Raw genomic sequence first — 16,884 nt, forward strand, 5'->3', positions numbered from 1 at the left:
CTGACTGAACCGGAGCAAGAAGCTCTCAGGGAGTTTATAGAGACAAACCTTCGCAAGGGATTCATCAGACCCTCTCAATCCCCAGCCGCCTCCCCAGTGATGTTTGTGAAAAAGAAGTCAGGGGACTTACGCTTGGTGGTGGACTATAGAGCATTGAACAATATCACTAAGCGGAACAGCTATCCCCTGCCCTTAATCTCGGACCTACTAGACCGACTTCGAGGAGCCAAGGTCTACACCAAGCTGGATCTTCGGGGGGCTTATAATCTAGTTCGCATCAGAGAAGGGGACGAGTGGAAGACCGCCTTCCAGACTAAATTCGGATTATTCGAGTCCCGAGTTATGAATTATGGATTATGTGGAGCTCCCGCAACGTTCCAGCATTTTGTCAATGACATCTTTCAGGATTATCTAGATCGGTTCTTGATCATCTACCTGGACGATTTTTTGGTGTTTTCTAGATCACAATCAGAACATGAGAACCACGTCAGAATGGTATTACGACGATTGCGGGATTATGGACTTTATGCCAAGCTGGAAAAATGCGCTTTTGATCTACAAGAGGTAGATTTCCTGGGGTACCGCGTCTCGCCACTAGGGCTCTCCATGGACCCGGCAAAGGTTTCAGCAGTATTGGAATGGCGGGCGCCAACCAACAAAAAAGAGGTGCAACGATTCTTGGGGTTCGCGAACTATTACCGCAAGTTCATTCCAGATTTTGCCCGCTGGTCTGACCCAATCACCAGCTGCATCCGTGGGAAACAGCCCTTCCGCTGGACAGATCAAGCAGAGAAAGGGTTCCAGCAACTAAAGAAATTATTCACGTCTCAGCCAATCCTTCAACACCCAGATCCTGAAACCCCATTTGTCGTGCAGGCGGACGCCTCCGATGTGGCAATTGGGGCTGTACTCCTACAACCAGGGGGAGACCATCTTCATCCTTGTGCCTTTTATTCCCGTCAATTGACCACACCAGAGAGAAATTACACCATTTGGGAAAAGGAACTATTGGCCATAAAGGCAGCCTTTGAAACCTGGAGGCATTGGTTAGAAGGGGCCAAATTTCCCATTGAAGTCCATACTGATCATCGGAATCTGGAGCATCTAAGAACTGCCCGCAAGCTTAATCAGCGGCAACAACGCTGGGCTTTATTCTTTGAACGTTTTAACTTCCAAATTCATTATGTAACCCCAGCCCAGACCAAGCAAGCAGATGCTCTGTCGCGGAAACCGGAATACGCTGCAGGGCGCAAGGAGACCTTTGAGTCCCAGCTGCTACAACCCGAGAACTTTGCCACGCTCACGGTGGGAAACACCAAATCCACTCCCATTGAATCAACTCCCTCTACCCCAGGGCCCCTTTGTGCTCAGGAAATCAGGGCTAGTCAGCAAGCAGATGCCTGGGCACAGGATCAACTTCGCAATGGGCTACATTTTCCCTTTTCGCTTAAGGATGGGCTACTTTGCTATAGAAATCATGTTTACATCCCCCCAGGGCCGGGCAGGGAAAAAGCACTTCGTCTGTGTCATGACTGCAAGCCAGCAGGGCATTTCGGACTATTCAAAACCATGCATTTGATCCTAAGAGATTTCTGGTGGCCCAAGATCCGCAAGGATGTGGAAAAATATGTCAACACCTGCCCAGTATGCCAGCGCTCCAAGACAAGAAGGGAAAAGCCCTCAGGGCTTCTACATCCCCTCCCTACCCCATCTCGCCCATGGGAAATAATTTCTGCGGATTTTATCACCGATCTACCACCTTCCTGTGGATTCACCACGATCCTAGTGGTGGTGGACCTTTTTACCAAGTTAGCCCATTTCATTCCCTGCGATGGCCTTCCCACGGCCAAAGAGACTGCAGATCTATTCCTCCAACATGTTTTCAGATTGCATGGATTGCCCAAGAGTTTGGTCACAGACCGTGGGTCCCAATTCACCTCTCGTTTCTGGAAAGCACTACAAAAACTATTGGGCATAGACTCTCGTTTATCTTCGGCTCATCATCCCCAAACAGATGGGCAAACTGAGCGCACCAATGCCACTTTGGAACAATACCTTCGCTGTTATGTGAACTACCAACAGGACAATTGGGCTTCCCTGTTACCGCTGTCAGAGTTTGCCTACAACAATGGGGTCCAGGCTTCAACTAAAGAAACCCCGTTCTTTGCAAACTACGGCTTCCATCCACGTTTCTTCCCCCCAGTCATTGAAACCTCAGAAGTTCCCGCAGCAGAGGACTGGCTGCAGGAACTCACAGCGGTGCAACAACTTTTGCTCCAGCAACTGGACCAAGCCAAGGAGAACTATAAACGCCACGCTGACAAACATCGCCAGCCGGGCCCCGAAATCAAGGTAGGAGACCGGGTTCTTCTGTCCACTCGTTTTTTGCCCTCCCATCGCCCTTGCCGGAAGTTAGATGCCCGTTTCATTGGCCCCTATCCAGTGGTGGCGCAACTTAACCCCGTGACTTTCAAACTCCAACTTCCGCGCTCTATGCGCATTCATCCAGTGTTTCATCGCTCCCTGCTCCTTCCGGCGGATGGTGTGCGCCCTGATGCAGACCGGCCGGCTCCCACTCCTGTTTTGGTAGATGGGGAGGAGGAGTTCGAGGTTCAGGACATTTTGGATTCTCGCTTTCACCGCCGCCGCCTACAATATCTCATTGACTGGGTGGGTTTTGGCCCCGAGGAACGCTCTTGGGAAGACGCTTCCACAGTCCACGCTCCCGATTTAACCCGCCGCTTCCATCAGACCTATCCCGCCAAGCCGCGGCCTCGCGCCTCGGGGAGAGAGTCCCAGTTTGAGAGGGGGCTTGAGGAGGGGGATAGTGTGATGAGTCATGGGCCATGTAGTCCCGTTCCTGGCACTGTGGTGCTAGATGAAGAGGAAAACTTGGGTTTTTCACCGTTTCAGTCAGAATTGGAACTTTCCCAGCCAGATTTGGAAACCTTGCACCTGCAAGAGATTTGTCTTCCAGAAGTCTGTCAAACAAGCCCTGAACCTAAATCTCCTACGTTTTCTCGCCATGAGTTTTGTAAACAACAGAGGGGAGTTCAAGTGGCCTCTCGCAGGAGTGCGAGGATAGCTGCTAAGCATTCAGATGATTAAGTCTGCTTTCCATGGGAAACTTTAAGGAGTCACACATCTGGACTCAGAGAATAGCTTTCGTTTCTGGTTCTCCAGAGAACTGCTCTTTGGCGGGAAAACGGGACCCTATTTAGATGTTTTACCCACAAAGGGATCTTGCGGAGTCAATTCGTCAGCTACCGGAGTAGCGTGTGTGGACAGCTACTCCGTTTCCAAGCCTCGTTCCTGTTTCAAGCCTTGTTCCCGATTTCAAGCCTTCGTTTCCAGCCTTGTTTTACTCTCCGGATCTTGCCTTGTTTCCCGGACCTCGCCAAGTAATTCCACGGATCCTATTCTTGCTCCTCGTTTCCTTGTTGCCTTGAATCAAGCCTTGTGTTCCAAGAATCAAGTTATTTCCTAGCCTTGCTCAAGTTCATGGACTGAAGGACCTTGTCATCTCCCCTCACTTGCTTGGCAAGTGAGTGTTTCGGTTATTGGATTACAACTTTGGACCTTAATATTTCATATTGGACATTGTTTCCTTGGACTAATTTTGACCTTTCCTGAAAGGTCTACTCCTGGACTAATTCATACGCTTGCTTTTATTAACTTTATATATTTCCTTAATAAAGATATTAGATAGATTCTGGCTTCTGTGTATGGTTATTGGTGCTCTGCTGCCTGGGTCGTGACAGTATGTTATGTTCATGCTAACAGTACATTGGTCCTCTGGGACTGTTTTTTCAGTGTGTCCTAATAAATATGTGTTTGGACATTAACTTGCTGTCGAGTTTGCCTTGTCCCACCATCCAGGACCTCAGCATGCTAGTCTCCATTAGTGTGCATTCACAGAGTACACGAAGAAAAAGGACAGGTTGCTTACCTGTAACCATGTTTCTTCGAGTGTACTCTGAATTCACACAAGCCCGCCCTTCCTTCCCCTCTGGCAAACCTCTCCCTTTCTCGTTGCCTTGGCGGCGCAGGAACTGGAGAGCGGACGCCCGGGGCTGCCTTATATGCCCCTTGGGAAGGGGGGCGTGGCTGCCGCCAAACATTTGAACTTCAGCTTGGAAGAGTTTTCCGTTGGAACCTGCGCAGGCGCAGTCTCTCCATTAGTGTGAATTCACAGAGTACACTCGAAGAAACATGGTTACAGGCAAGCAACCTGTCCATATTATAATAGAATCTCACTTATCCAACATTTGCTTATCCATTGTTCTGGATTATCCAAGGCAGTCTGCCTTTTAGTAGTCAGTGTTTTTGTAGTCAATGTTTTAAATTCATTGCAATATTTTGGTGCTAAATTTGTAAATACAGTAATTACAACATAGCATTACTGAGCATTGAACTACTTTTTCTGTCAAATTTGTTATATAACATGATGTTTGGTGCTTAACTTGTATAATCATTACCTAATTTGATGTTTAATTGGCTTTTTCTGAATCCCTTCTTATTATCCAACATATTCACTTATCCAACATTCTGCCGGCCTGTTCATGTTGGATAAGTGAGAATCCACTGTATATTTATAATCTTATATTATCACCTTAGAACTGGATTATATGAAGGCCCCTTCTACACAGCTGTATAAAATTCACACTGAAGTGAATTATCTGGCAGTGTGGACTCAAGATAATCCATTTCAAAGCAGATAATATATGATTATAAATGGGTAATATAGCTGTGTGGAAGGGCTTTGAGTCTACACTGCCATATAATCCAGTTAAAATCAGATAATCTGTATCTTATAGGCAGTGTGGAAGAGGCCTGAGGCCTAACTGTGCCTGTCCTCTGGGCTGAGTAGGTTGCTAGGAGACCAAGTGGGCAGAGTTTAGCTTTGTAACTGGCATCAATTGGATAAAAAACAATTATTCCTTTCCCTCTAATTAAGACTTTATGTTTCCTTTCTTTTTGTTGTATGAACATAGAGGCATGGATGAGGGGTTGTGTTGCCAAGTTTAGTGTTTCTGGGATGTGTAGTTTTGTTGTTTTGTCCTATGCCGAATTTTTTTTATCCTTTTATATATATACCCTGTTTCCCCGAAAATAAGACAGTGTCTTATGTTAATTTTTGCTCCCAAAGATGTGCTAGGTCTTATTTTCAGGGGATGTCTTATTTTTTCATGAAGAAGAATTCACATTTATTGTTGAACAAAAAAATGAACATCACAAGCCAACATAACCAGACAAACTGTGAATCCTATCAAGAATTTCTTGTTACTGCCACTATTTCCATTAAAATCACATAAAGAGCAATCAGAGTGCAACAATAATATAAACATAATAAGATAAACAGGTTAAGAAAAACAACTACAGTTCATGAGGTATCATATCAAGACATATATTGCACTCTACTCCAGTCCATAACATATGATATTCCTGTCATTCCTGATTAATTTTCAAGATTACAATACCCTTCCATGAAAGAGGGAAAAGGCAGCTCAGATAGTGATGTGCATTACAAGTGACAGGTGATCTTCCAGTGTACAAAAATATTGATGTACTTGCCAAATTTCAGAACCAGAAAAGGTGATTCACATGAAGAAAAATGTAATTGTTTTATTTTAGGAGAGGGATCTGTAACTGCCAGAGGTCCAAGGAATGGATATCCCCATACTGGATCTTAGAAGCTTACATTCCCTTCCCGTGTCATCTGTCTTTATCCCCAAAATGTTTTTTTTACTCAAAAGGCTCCTTGTGGCATCTAAGTGGTGTGAAGAACAATTTCAGGGTTTTTGTTTGTTTAGTTTTAAAACCAAGAGCATCTGGGATCTGCACTGACAGCGTCAAAGGCCCAGTTGGATGGAACAGAAAGAGGATGGAGGGCCACAGGAAACAGCTTGTGGGGTTTGCACATTGCCCATCCCACACATACACTTAGCATTCAGGTGGATGGTCAGAGCACTCTTTTAAGGTCAATGGAAAGTGGGTTTTGCACTACAAGTCCCATCAGGCCTTAGCTATGGAATGGTGGGAGTTGCAGGCCAGCAATGTCTACAGCAGAATGCATGCAAAGAATGGCTTTCTCTGGGTCAATATGAGCCACATATGGAGCAAATGCTTTTTCTTTCTTCCTAAGCCATGACACCTCCTTCCTCATTTGTCTCTCTTCCAGAAAGTAGAAATAATAATAATAGACCTTTCTTGAAAAAATGTACCTGGTTCTCATACACTGTCTGGCACACACCCAGCGAGAAAGGAGGCAGGAAAGGTAGCCACATGGAAGGTGAGGAGGCAGGAAGAGTGCACGCCTCTCCCTTCTTCCTTAGCGGCAGCTGCAGAAGGGAAAGGGAAAGGCACGAGAAAAGGATCTCATTTGCACAGCGCTTCTCTTGCTTTTTCTTTCCCCGTCTTCAGCGAGTGCCGTCCAAAGGGGGAAGGGACAAGCACAAGCAGCCCCTTCTCCTTTGCATTCACACACCACCGGCCAGGAAGGCTAAGGAGAAGCTGCTTATCCCGCTTTTTCTTTCCCCCTCTTCAGCAAGTGCCGTCCAAAGGGGGAAGGGACAAGAGCAAGCAGCCCCTTCTCCTTCGCATTCATACAGCACCGGCCAGGAAGGCTAAGGAGAAACTGTTTCTCCCACTTTTTCCTTCCCCCTCTTCAGCAAATGCCGACCAAAGGGGGAAGAGATGGAAGGGAGAGGGGAAAGCGTGAGCAGCACTTTCTTATTCCCACAGCACCAGCCGAGGAAGGAGAAGGGAGCCGCGGCAGCGGCGGCTCCCTCCTAGGTCTTACTTTCGGGGGAGGTCTTATATTTGGCAAGTCTCCCAAACCTGTACTAGGTCTTATTTTATGGGGATGTCTTATTTTCGGGGAAACACGGTAGATAAAAATCATAAGAACATTAAATAAAATCAGATAAAAGCATCTCAACAACAATAGCCAGATGCAGTGAGTATATTCAAAATTGGAGGCAGGCGGTTAAAATTATAAATGTGCAATAACTAACAGAACACTGATGAGATGGACCAGGGCAAAGTACAGTAGCTGGGTATAGGTGGAGACAAGGACACCATGTAAAACATGAAACCATATAGCAATCTTAAACAGCCGATAAAAAGAAAATCTCCACAGCACACAGATAAAACTGAAATTTTGTATCACAAGAAAGAGTGCCACAGAAAGCTTGAATTTCTTTAAAAAGAATTTCAACAGTTTTATGAAAGCTAGCACTATCAATGGTTATTCTTTCTCGTTGTGTATCATGTCCTAGCTCAGAGTCTGAGCAAGTCATCTGTAGTAACCAATACAGATACTCTAATTGTAATGAAACATAGTCCTGTACCTTGGAAATGAATACAACATTTCTTATAATTGTTGTATTCTAAGATACTAGCTGTGCCCGGCTACGTGTTGCTGTGGCATTGTCTGGTGGTGTTGGTGAGAAATTTGAGTTAGTGGTGGTATTGAATGTCTGTTGTATGGTTGTCTTTATGTTTAGTATGTACAGTAGAGTCAGGCCTCTCTGAGTACACAGCTATCTTCTTTCTATGTGAAAAAGATAAGCAAACACTGTAAAGGTTCCAAACATAAAAAGAGATGTGACATGTCAGGGCCACAGAAATAGTCAGGCCTCTCTGAGTATACAGCTATCTTCTTTCTATGTGAAAAAGATAAGGAAACACTCTAAAGGTTCCAAACATAAAAAGAGATGTGACATGTCAGGGCCACAGGAATAGTCAGGCCTCTCTTAGTATACAGCTATCTTCTTTCTATGTGAAAAAGATAAGGAAACACTCTAAAGGTTCCAAACATAAAAAGAGATGTGACATGTCAGGGCCACAGAAATAGTCAGGACTCTCTGAGTATACAGCTATCTTCTTTCTATGTGAAAAAGATAAGCAAACACTCTAAAGGTTCCAAACATAAAAAGAGATGTGACATGTCAGGGCCACAGAAATAGTCAGGCCTCTCTGAGTACACAGCTATCTTCTTTCTATGTGAAAAAGATAAGCAAACACTCTAAAGGTTCCAAACATAAAAAGAGATGTGACATGTCAGGGCCACAGAAATAGTCAGCCTCTGAAAACCTTAGGATTGTATGATGATGTTGTTATTATTATTATTATTATTATTGAGAGGCTGGGTGGCTATCTGTTGGGAGTGCTTGGATTGTGTTCTGCATGGCAGATCGTGGGAGGTGTTTGCTGGCCCTGATTGTTTAGTGTCTGGCATTCCCGTGTTTTAAGAGTGTTGTTTTTTATTTGGTGTTGTGATTTTAATCCTGTTAAAATATTAGGAGAGAGATTGTGTTGATTGTCATGGTTCATAGCATATATTTAAAATATAGAGTATTAAAATGGGTTGGATATTGTAGAAGGTTGAAGTGGAGATAAATGATTTGGATGATTGGCGGGCGCTAGGACCCAGGGGACAGCTTTTTCCCATTGCCTGCCTTCCCTCTTGCCGGCCCAGCCATTATACTTTCTGTTTCCCTCCCGGCATGGCTGCCGATGGTGCGTTGTGGGTTCTGTCCATGTGGAGGTGCGTGAAATGATTTTGTGTTGTTTCAACCTTAAGGCGTGGATGATGGGTTGTGTTGTCCAATGTCGAGGTTGGGGGGCCCGTAGTTTAGTTGCTTTGCTCGGTGCCGCGATTCCATCACTCTTTTATATATATAGATTTTCCATCTTTCACCATAGTATTAGTCTCTTCTGAATTTTCACAGCTATATCTAACGGGTCATGATATGTCCAAGTGGAAACTATAACTTACTGTAGTTTTGTTTTGCTTTATAAGGGGAATGACAATATTAATATGAAAAAATGTATCTTAATCCAAATGTTAACATATTTTCTGTTAAACATTTTTAAAAATTCAATAGTTTGAAAACTCAAAAAAGATAATTTTTGATTGTTTCATTAATAAATTGAGTTTCTCTGAAGTGTGGTTGAATTTTGTTCTAAATGAACATTAACATTGGTATTTCTGTTTTTTTCAACAGAGTGTAATTTCGGTTACTATGGTTATAACTGTGCCTCATATTGTAAGAAATGTTATGGAGGATTCAGATGTAATTCAGTCACTGGTCAGTGCCCTGAAAGAATGCACTGTATAGGCCGATTTAAAGGAGAACTGTGTGAATTCGGTACTGTATTATTACTAAAAATGTTATTTATATATTTATTTCTCTTTATGACATAAAATAAACATAAATTTAATCTTTGGAAAGGGTCTGTTTATTTTATGGAAAAGCCATTTGCTAATTGTGGAGTTCTGTAGACTCTCTTGAATTAGATCAATTTAAAGAAAAAGTTAAGCGTATTTCTGCTGGACTTCACTGCTCAAGTAGATCAAAGACCATATTAAAAGATTTGCTTAAATGGCTATTTCTCCCTTTCACTCTTTCTTCATTCATCAACAGCCATAGGTGCTGTAACTCTTTTCTACTCAGTCTTTTTGTTCATTTGCATTTCTTCAAGAGAAGAACTGCACATCATGAGACCCAATTGCAGCCTTCTTTGCCTGCAGCTTTCATTCATAAGGTGAATTCTGCTTTAAGATTGCATAGAGGGCCATCCTTGCAGTCTTTCCCACAAAAGCCCTCATAGTAAACGATTGATGGGCTGCGACCTGAAAATTAGTATCTACTTTCATGAGGCACCACAAACTAGATCCTTTTGTCTTTGCAAAGCAACTTTTAGCAGATGGAGCCTCCAATATGTGAATAAAAAAGAGAACGTGTGACACCAAAATTCCTCACCCTGGTTTGGGGAGCTCTGATATATTCTGTCTGAGGATGCGTACTCTTCACAAACAGAATAATATTGGTTCTTACCTGTAAGATTTTTATTTCTAGCAATAAGGATGAACATCTTCCCTATCCAACATCTTTTGTATAATAAACATCAGACTATGTGAAGCTATCCTCATTTTGTCATCTGTTTTCATTTTTCCTAAATTTATTTCTGTCTACTAGTTGTTTTGCAGGGTTCAGTCTTGTCAAAGATAGCAATGTCTTTGCTTTGTGGAAGGAATCTGGAATTTTTGGATTATTGGCCTTGTTGATTCTTGACTGTACCTTAGACTGCTGTATTTTGGATTCTGTCTTGGACCTTGGACTCTGCTATTTTTGTACTGCTGGCTTTATTGACTTTAGACTGGAATTCTGGTTGGTGTGTGTGTGTATGTATGCTAAAACTATAAGCCAGGGGTCCTCAAACATTTTAAGCAGAGAGCCGGTTCACAATCTCTCAGACTGTTGGGTGACTGTATTATAGTTTTTTTAAAAAATGAATAAATTCCTATGCGCACTGCACTCATTTTATTTGTAGTTTAAAAAAACATGAAGGAAAAATAAAATATTTAAAATGAAGAACAATTGTAACCAACATAAACTTACCAGTATTTCAGTGGGAAAGTGGCCCTGCTTTTGGCAGATGAGATAGTCGTGCTAATTAGGATTGTGTGCCTTCAAGTTCTTTAAGATACAGGGCGACCCTAAGTCTAAAGTTTAGGGTGGATAAATGACCTTGGAGGTCCACATCCGGCTTGTGGGCCTTCGAGGACTCTTAACACTTGACCTGTCTGTTAAAATATTGGGACCTTGTTTGAGTTTTCTGTTGTTTGTTTAACTAGGACATGGCAAAACACAGCACAACTCATCAGTGACCACCAACAGGCACAAAATTACTGGTGATCATTACTCATTATATGCAGCGACACTGGCTGGAGCTCAAAAACAATCAAATAAGGGGAGAGGAGGGAGCGATTCCTCCTTCCCACTTCTCCTCTTCCACATTGCTCTGGCACTCCAGCTGGTATCAGTGAATGCGACAAGCAATGACAACCAGCAATTTTGTGATTGTTGTTAAGCTGAGGACAAAAGTGGAAAGGTAAGGGTAGTGATTCAACAGTTCCCAACAGGGTTCAGTGTTGCTGAGTCCTGTGGACTTCATCCAGTGACTAGGCCAATTCAGTGCTGCACAGTACTCCTGCAGGCAGCTCTGATTCAAAGTAACCAACTCTAGATCAGCTCTGGGGTATGTGACCCATGTAGATGGGCCCTAAGTTTAAGGTCTTACTGAACAGTTGTATTCCACAAGCCTCCCAAGAAAGGAAGTAGGAGGTAGTTCTCCTTAAATTTTGAAGTGAAATTGTCTATCAGTAAAAAGAACAAAATTCTCCTTTGTCTCTTGAAGGGAGTGAGTTAATGAAAAGATGTGGTAGCTTACAAACTTTAAGTGGAAGGAGGGATCCGAAATCTGTATGAATATCCTCCCATTTTGAGGGTGTACAGTGCAGTAATAGACTTGGAATATGTAGAATGACGGAGCAGCCTTGGACTGTGATTTTTGGATTGTGTGATTTTAATATTGAATGTAATGTCTTTAAACACTTAATATTTATTAATTTTAATTTAATTTATTTTAAACTTACTATTTGTGTTTTAAGGCATCTAATAGTTGCCATATGTAAGCCACCTTGAGTCCGCTGTAGGGTAAATAAAGGCGGGGTAGAAATAGGATAAATGAAAATAAATTTCCCTTGGAAGAGCAGTCTGTGGTAGTGTTCGCAACAATACTTTGTTGTCAGATATAAACTAAATGTATGGTAAAATATATAGCAAAAGAAATCCAGATAAGTCTCCCAAGTATAGCCCTTTATTTATTTTGTGTCAAAAGCATTGCACAACAAACAAGTCCAAAAGTGATAAAATAAAGGAATCACAAACAGCTAAATAGTTTTAGACCAAAAGCGGGCAACAGCAACCGCATTGTCCATAGCTTTAAACAACTCCTCCTCTGTACATGAGGCAGGGCATTGTGGGCAAGCATACATATGCAGAGTTGTTTGTTCAGCTCCACAGTCACACAAGGTGGTGTGCCATCCTCCAGGTAGTGCCATCTTGCCAGGTTGTCTTTTGATCTGCCCACTCTGCTTCTGAGTCTGTTCAGGGACTTCCAAGTTGCCCATTCTTGGTTTGCTCCTGGAGGAAGACGCTCATGGGGGGCCATCCAGTTGGGATTGCCTGGTTTAACTACCCAGAGGGACACTCTTGCTGTTGCTGGAGGAACATTAAGAGGAGTGGTGGTTCGCATTAAGCTTTTCCTTGATTTGTGTCTGGTGGGAGGAGGCTGATAGTCATGCAATGGGTGGCTTTCACAATGTTCGACATTTTCTCTCACCGTTAGTAGCAATTTCCTGTTGCACGTCAGGAGGGGCAGTGCCAGCTAACTTGTAGAGTTTATCAACAGGTGTAGGTTTAAGGCATCTTGTGATGATTCTGCATGTTTCGTTCAGTGCTATGTCCACCTGCTTCGCATGGGCAGACTTGTGCCAGACAGGACAGGCGTACTCAGCAGTTGAGAAAGACAAGGCCAGGGCTGATGTTCTTATTACTTGTGGGTCTGCACCCCATGCACTGCCAGTAAGTTTCCGCAGGATGTTGTTGCGTGCAGCTACTTTGTGCTTGGTGTTCATGCAGTGTTTCCTATATGTTAGTGTTCGATCTAAGGTGACACCAAGGTATTTAGGATGGAAGCAGTGTTCGAGCTCTTGGCCTTCCCAAGTAACTTTCAGTTTCCTGTTGGCTTCACAGTTACATAGGTGGAAAGCACACACTTGTGTCTTGGAAGGGTTAGGCTTCAGGTGGTTCTCTTTGTAGTAGCTGTAGAGATTTTTCAAGGCATTCGTGAGTTGCTTTTCAACTGTTTCAAAATCTTTTGCTTGTGTTGTTAGGCCAAGGTCATCAGCATATATAAAACTCTTTGTGAGTGGTGGTTGTGGCTGATCGTTCGTGAAGATGTTAAATAAGGTTGGGGCAAGAATGCTGCCTTGGGACAAACCATTCTTTTGCCTCCTCCATCTACTTTTCCAGCCCTGAAACTCCACATAGAAGCTGCGGTTTTCCAAGAGGGTCTGGACAGTTTTTGTAAAGTCAAAGTCCCAGGTGATATGGTAGACTTTCTGCAGCATTTTTCTATGTTGCACCGTGTCATAGGCTGCCGTAAGGTCCACAAAAACTGTTCCCGTGATGCAGCCTTTCTCGTAGCCTTCCTCGATATGCTCAGTCAGTTGGAGAATTTGACCTGTACAGTTTTTCCCTGGTCTGAAACCTGCTTGTTGTGCAATAAGCTTAGGTTCAATGACAGGTCCTAATCGAGTTAATAGCATCCTCTCATTGACTTTATATAGATGACATAAGAGGGAGATTGATCGGTAGTTCCTGGCATTGGAGGCATCTTTACCAGGTTTTAAAAAGGCAATGATCTTAGTTTTCCTCCATGCTCTGGGAATCTGTTTGTGTGTCAAGCATTGATTGTAGAATTTCAAAAGCCAGTTTTCAGCTTTGGGCCCAAGTGTTTGATTTGCTCCATCATTATGTCATCTAGGCCAGGTGCTTTACCAGTTTTACATCGCTTGATGGCTTCTTTGAGTTCTTTCAGGTTTAGAGGAGATGACAACTGGTGGGTTTCAAGTTCTGGCACCCTGTTGATTTTCATCTTTACTCTGCTGCAGTTGGTTTTCCCATTCTGAATTAGCTGGTGAGCTATCTGGTCTGGTGTTACGTCTGCATGTCCATGGTTGACCAGAGGGTCACTATCCAGGCGTCTCATCAATTGTCAGGCTTTTCGGCTACTCTTGGACATGTCAAGGTTCTCAAGCAGCTCTATCCAGAGGTCTTTCTTAGCATTAGCTAAGGCTGTAGATAGTTTTTGGCCTGCTGCTATAGTCACATCACTGTATGGACTCTCTTGAAATAGTCTGATATCACTGTAGCTGATTTAGCGATTCTTCATTTAGACCTGGTAGGTAGCTTGTGCGAAGCCTCTAGAGATTGAGAGCCTCGAGGATCTTTTCACAGCTTCTACAAACAGGTTATAATTTTCTATAGAAGGTTTTATATCAGAAATATCTGCTTCCAAGGTCTCTGTAAACTTTGTCCAGTTAGCTTTATTGAAGTTATATCTTCTGCGGAATGGGACACTTTTTGGTCTTACAGCTGCATATGCTATGCAGAATATTGGTCTCTGTTGAGTATTGGGTATCGGGTTTAATACCCTTTTAATGCATTGGTGGATTATGCTTTCATTTACAAAAATCAGATCAGGGTTATAACCACGCTTCCATCGGCCGCTATTGAAAGATGGTGGTAAGTGTCATGGAGGAGGCTCATTCTACTATTGTTGGCCCACGTTAGAACTGCTTCACCATTTCTATCATCTTCATCATAGCCCCAGACACACCTATGGCTATTGAAATCTCCCACAATAAAATGGGCTTCATGATTGTGACAATTGGTTGGGGGCGTAAAATAGAAATCAGCCCCAGGTGGTTTGTAGAGTGAAGATACACTGCAACTATCCAGTTCCACAGATAGGATTTCAATATTGTTTACTTCTGTGAGAGAGGTTGAAGATATTGTTATAGCAGATCGTACAAAAATGGCACTACCATATTGTCTGTGAGGTCGTTCCACTGCCAGTTGCATTCCGAGAATTTTTGGTCTTCTCATTGTGATGTCTGTGTGTTTCCTGTATACATAAAATGTCACACGAGTTGTCCTCAGACATTTTGGCTAATAGCTCTTCCTTAGCAAGTGACAAACTTTCTAAATCAGATCATTTCTGATTTATTGTAAAAATATTGTAGGATTTTCTTGGCAAAGTTTATTCAGAGGTGATTTGCCACTGCCTTCCTCTTATCTGAAAGGGTTTGAGTTGACCAAGGTTACTCACAGGGTTTGTATGTCCAATTGAGGATTTGGACGGGTTTCCCAGTGTCCTCATGCAATAATTTAGCAACTATACCACAATAGCTCCCTATAACTATCACAGGATTATTAATCTTTAATGGTGTAGACAGGTACATATCACTTGATGTAATAATGAGAATTGGGCAGTTAGTAAAATTCTTTATTCCATTTTAAAATATTTTTGTCTTGCTTTCAGGCATCAAGCATCCGAAATGCCCCCAGAATGCCCCATGGTGGTTTTATGATGGACATTGTTATTATTTTGAAGGGAAAATGAAGGGGCAGCATGCCTGGGCAAATCTACGATGTTCCTATTACAAAGATGGCAAACTTGCTAGAATTGACAGTGAAAAAGAGAAGGTACTGTGCATAAGTGGAATCCTTCTAGACTGCTTCTCTAGGAGATATAACCTTGCTCCCTAATTGAAATGTTTCCAGGCAAAATGGAGAAAGCTACTTATGACCTATAAGGCCTAACACTGTGGGTAAAGAGTAACTGAAATAATGTGTATTTCTGTATGAGACTACCCAAATTTTAAGAAAACTTAGAAGAGGTTTTGTTTTTTTCAGTCCCACCACTGTCATAAGCACGTCTGGTGAAGACATGTGAAAGGGCCTTCTAGGTGGTGGTTCTAAGGGTATCTCTGTTTAACAAGAGTTAAGATGGACCTATCTGTTCTGCATCTGCCAGCAGTCTGATTTTTCGTAATTAGATAGGATTTTGTGAATTAACTGGTTTTTATTTGATTGTTTTTGCAGAAGGGACTTTTAGCAATGTTAGTGTGTCCTATATTGTAAAAATTACATTTTGTCATAATTGATGCTGTGAGCTGCTTTAGGTGCCATGTTTAGAGAAAGACATGATATTACATAAAATAAAAAGTGTATTCTCCAAACTAGTCAAGGCTGTTTTGTCAATCTGAATCCAGCTTGGAAAGATACACATACATTTGAAATGAGTATACTCAGCTGTTGTTTTTTATATCAGTAATTTTACGGCAATTTTCAAAGGTAGCCCAATATACAGCTGGGAACATCAAATGAGTGTACCAACTCACTTGATGTTACCAGGGTATAGTTAACTGACTAGGTTACATTTTCCCATACATAGTGATAACTGATGATTTAACTTAAGCTGATAATGAGTGCTTCTTTCTATAGAAAATATCACTGTACACAAGACTGGATAAAAAGCATTTTTCGAGGTAAAGATGTGCTCCTTTAGGAAAGTGGTTTTTTATGTTTGATTGGGTTTTTTTTTTGGAGGGGGGGACGGGGGTCAGGTTGAAGGAAGCTGAATTCTGTGTTGACTGTCATCAGCAGCACTACCTTTTGACTTGTTCTGATTGACATACACCATCCTAAGCCTCATTATAGGTTCCAATCCAGCACCTAGATGAAGAATTTTGAATACACATTTTTTTTTGTAGATATGGCTTGGTATTATGGTGCAAACTGAGAGCTGGATTGGTTTAATGCAAGGAGGAACTACATGGAAATGGAGTGGTGATAGTAAAGATATAGATCCATCAAAATATTCTTGGTAAGTTTCAGCTGTTCTACTATGATCTATTTCTGAAAGTCTCGGAGAAAAATAATTATTTTCAGTACAAAGAGACATACAAGGTATATGTCTGTTTTGTCCTGGGTGCACTACAGCTGCTTTAGTTCTACAGAGTGTCTTTTGAAAAAAAATATTTCCTTTTGTTTAGTTTGAAAATGATTAAACAACAATTCTTAAATGTTTTGTTTAATGAACTCACCATGGATGCTTTATCCGTGCTATTGTTTTCTGAAAATGGACAGATTTGAAAATGAGAAAAGTGCATAGTTGCAGTGGCCAAGCAAAATACTGTGTCTGGAGCTTTGGGGCAGAACTCCCACTTCTATAGATGTATGAAACAGTGGCTAAGATTGAACAGGACCCAAAGAACAGGGGGGAAAAATTGGTGAGGAGATGCAGTAGATGCAGCACATTTGAAAACACACTTCTTACAGTTAATACAAATAAGAAATAGCAATTTTTATAATAATGGCACTGATATTGTCAATTGTTTTATACAAGGCTTGTTTCTTTAATGGCTCTGTTAAAAAGACTGACACTGGCCACAGGTTACTC

General features: G+C 42.1%; 1 protein-coding gene across 11 annotated transcripts in view; it reads left to right on the forward strand.

Moving 5' to 3' along the window:
* The window catches only part of LOC107983185 (uncharacterized), a 263,915-nt gene that overhangs the window by 86,743 nt on the left and 160,288 nt on the right, over positions 1 to 16,884 (forward strand). For 10 of the 11 annotated variants that reach the window (XR_010002771.1, XR_010002772.1, XR_010002773.1 and 7 more), the window contains 3 exons: positions 9,012 to 9,155; positions 14,962 to 15,125; positions 16,196 to 16,308. Coding sequence is in view for 8 of the 11 variants with exons in the window: in XM_062970409.1 (XP_062826479.1) it covers positions 9,012 to 9,155; positions 14,962 to 15,125; positions 16,196 to 16,308 (421 nt within the window). In the remaining 3 variants the exon portion in view is untranslated. The remainder of the gene's footprint in view (positions 1 to 9,011; positions 9,156 to 14,961; positions 15,126 to 16,195; positions 16,309 to 16,884) is intronic. The other variant, XM_062970410.1, reaches the window with a different exon arrangement.

The sequence above is a fragment of the Anolis carolinensis genome, chromosome 2 (genome assembly GCF_035594765.1).
Source record: "Anolis carolinensis isolate JA03-04 chromosome 2, rAnoCar3.1.pri, whole genome shotgun sequence".
In the NCBI taxonomy this organism is placed as follows: Eukaryota; Metazoa; Chordata; class Lepidosauria; order Squamata; family Dactyloidae; genus Anolis; species Anolis carolinensis.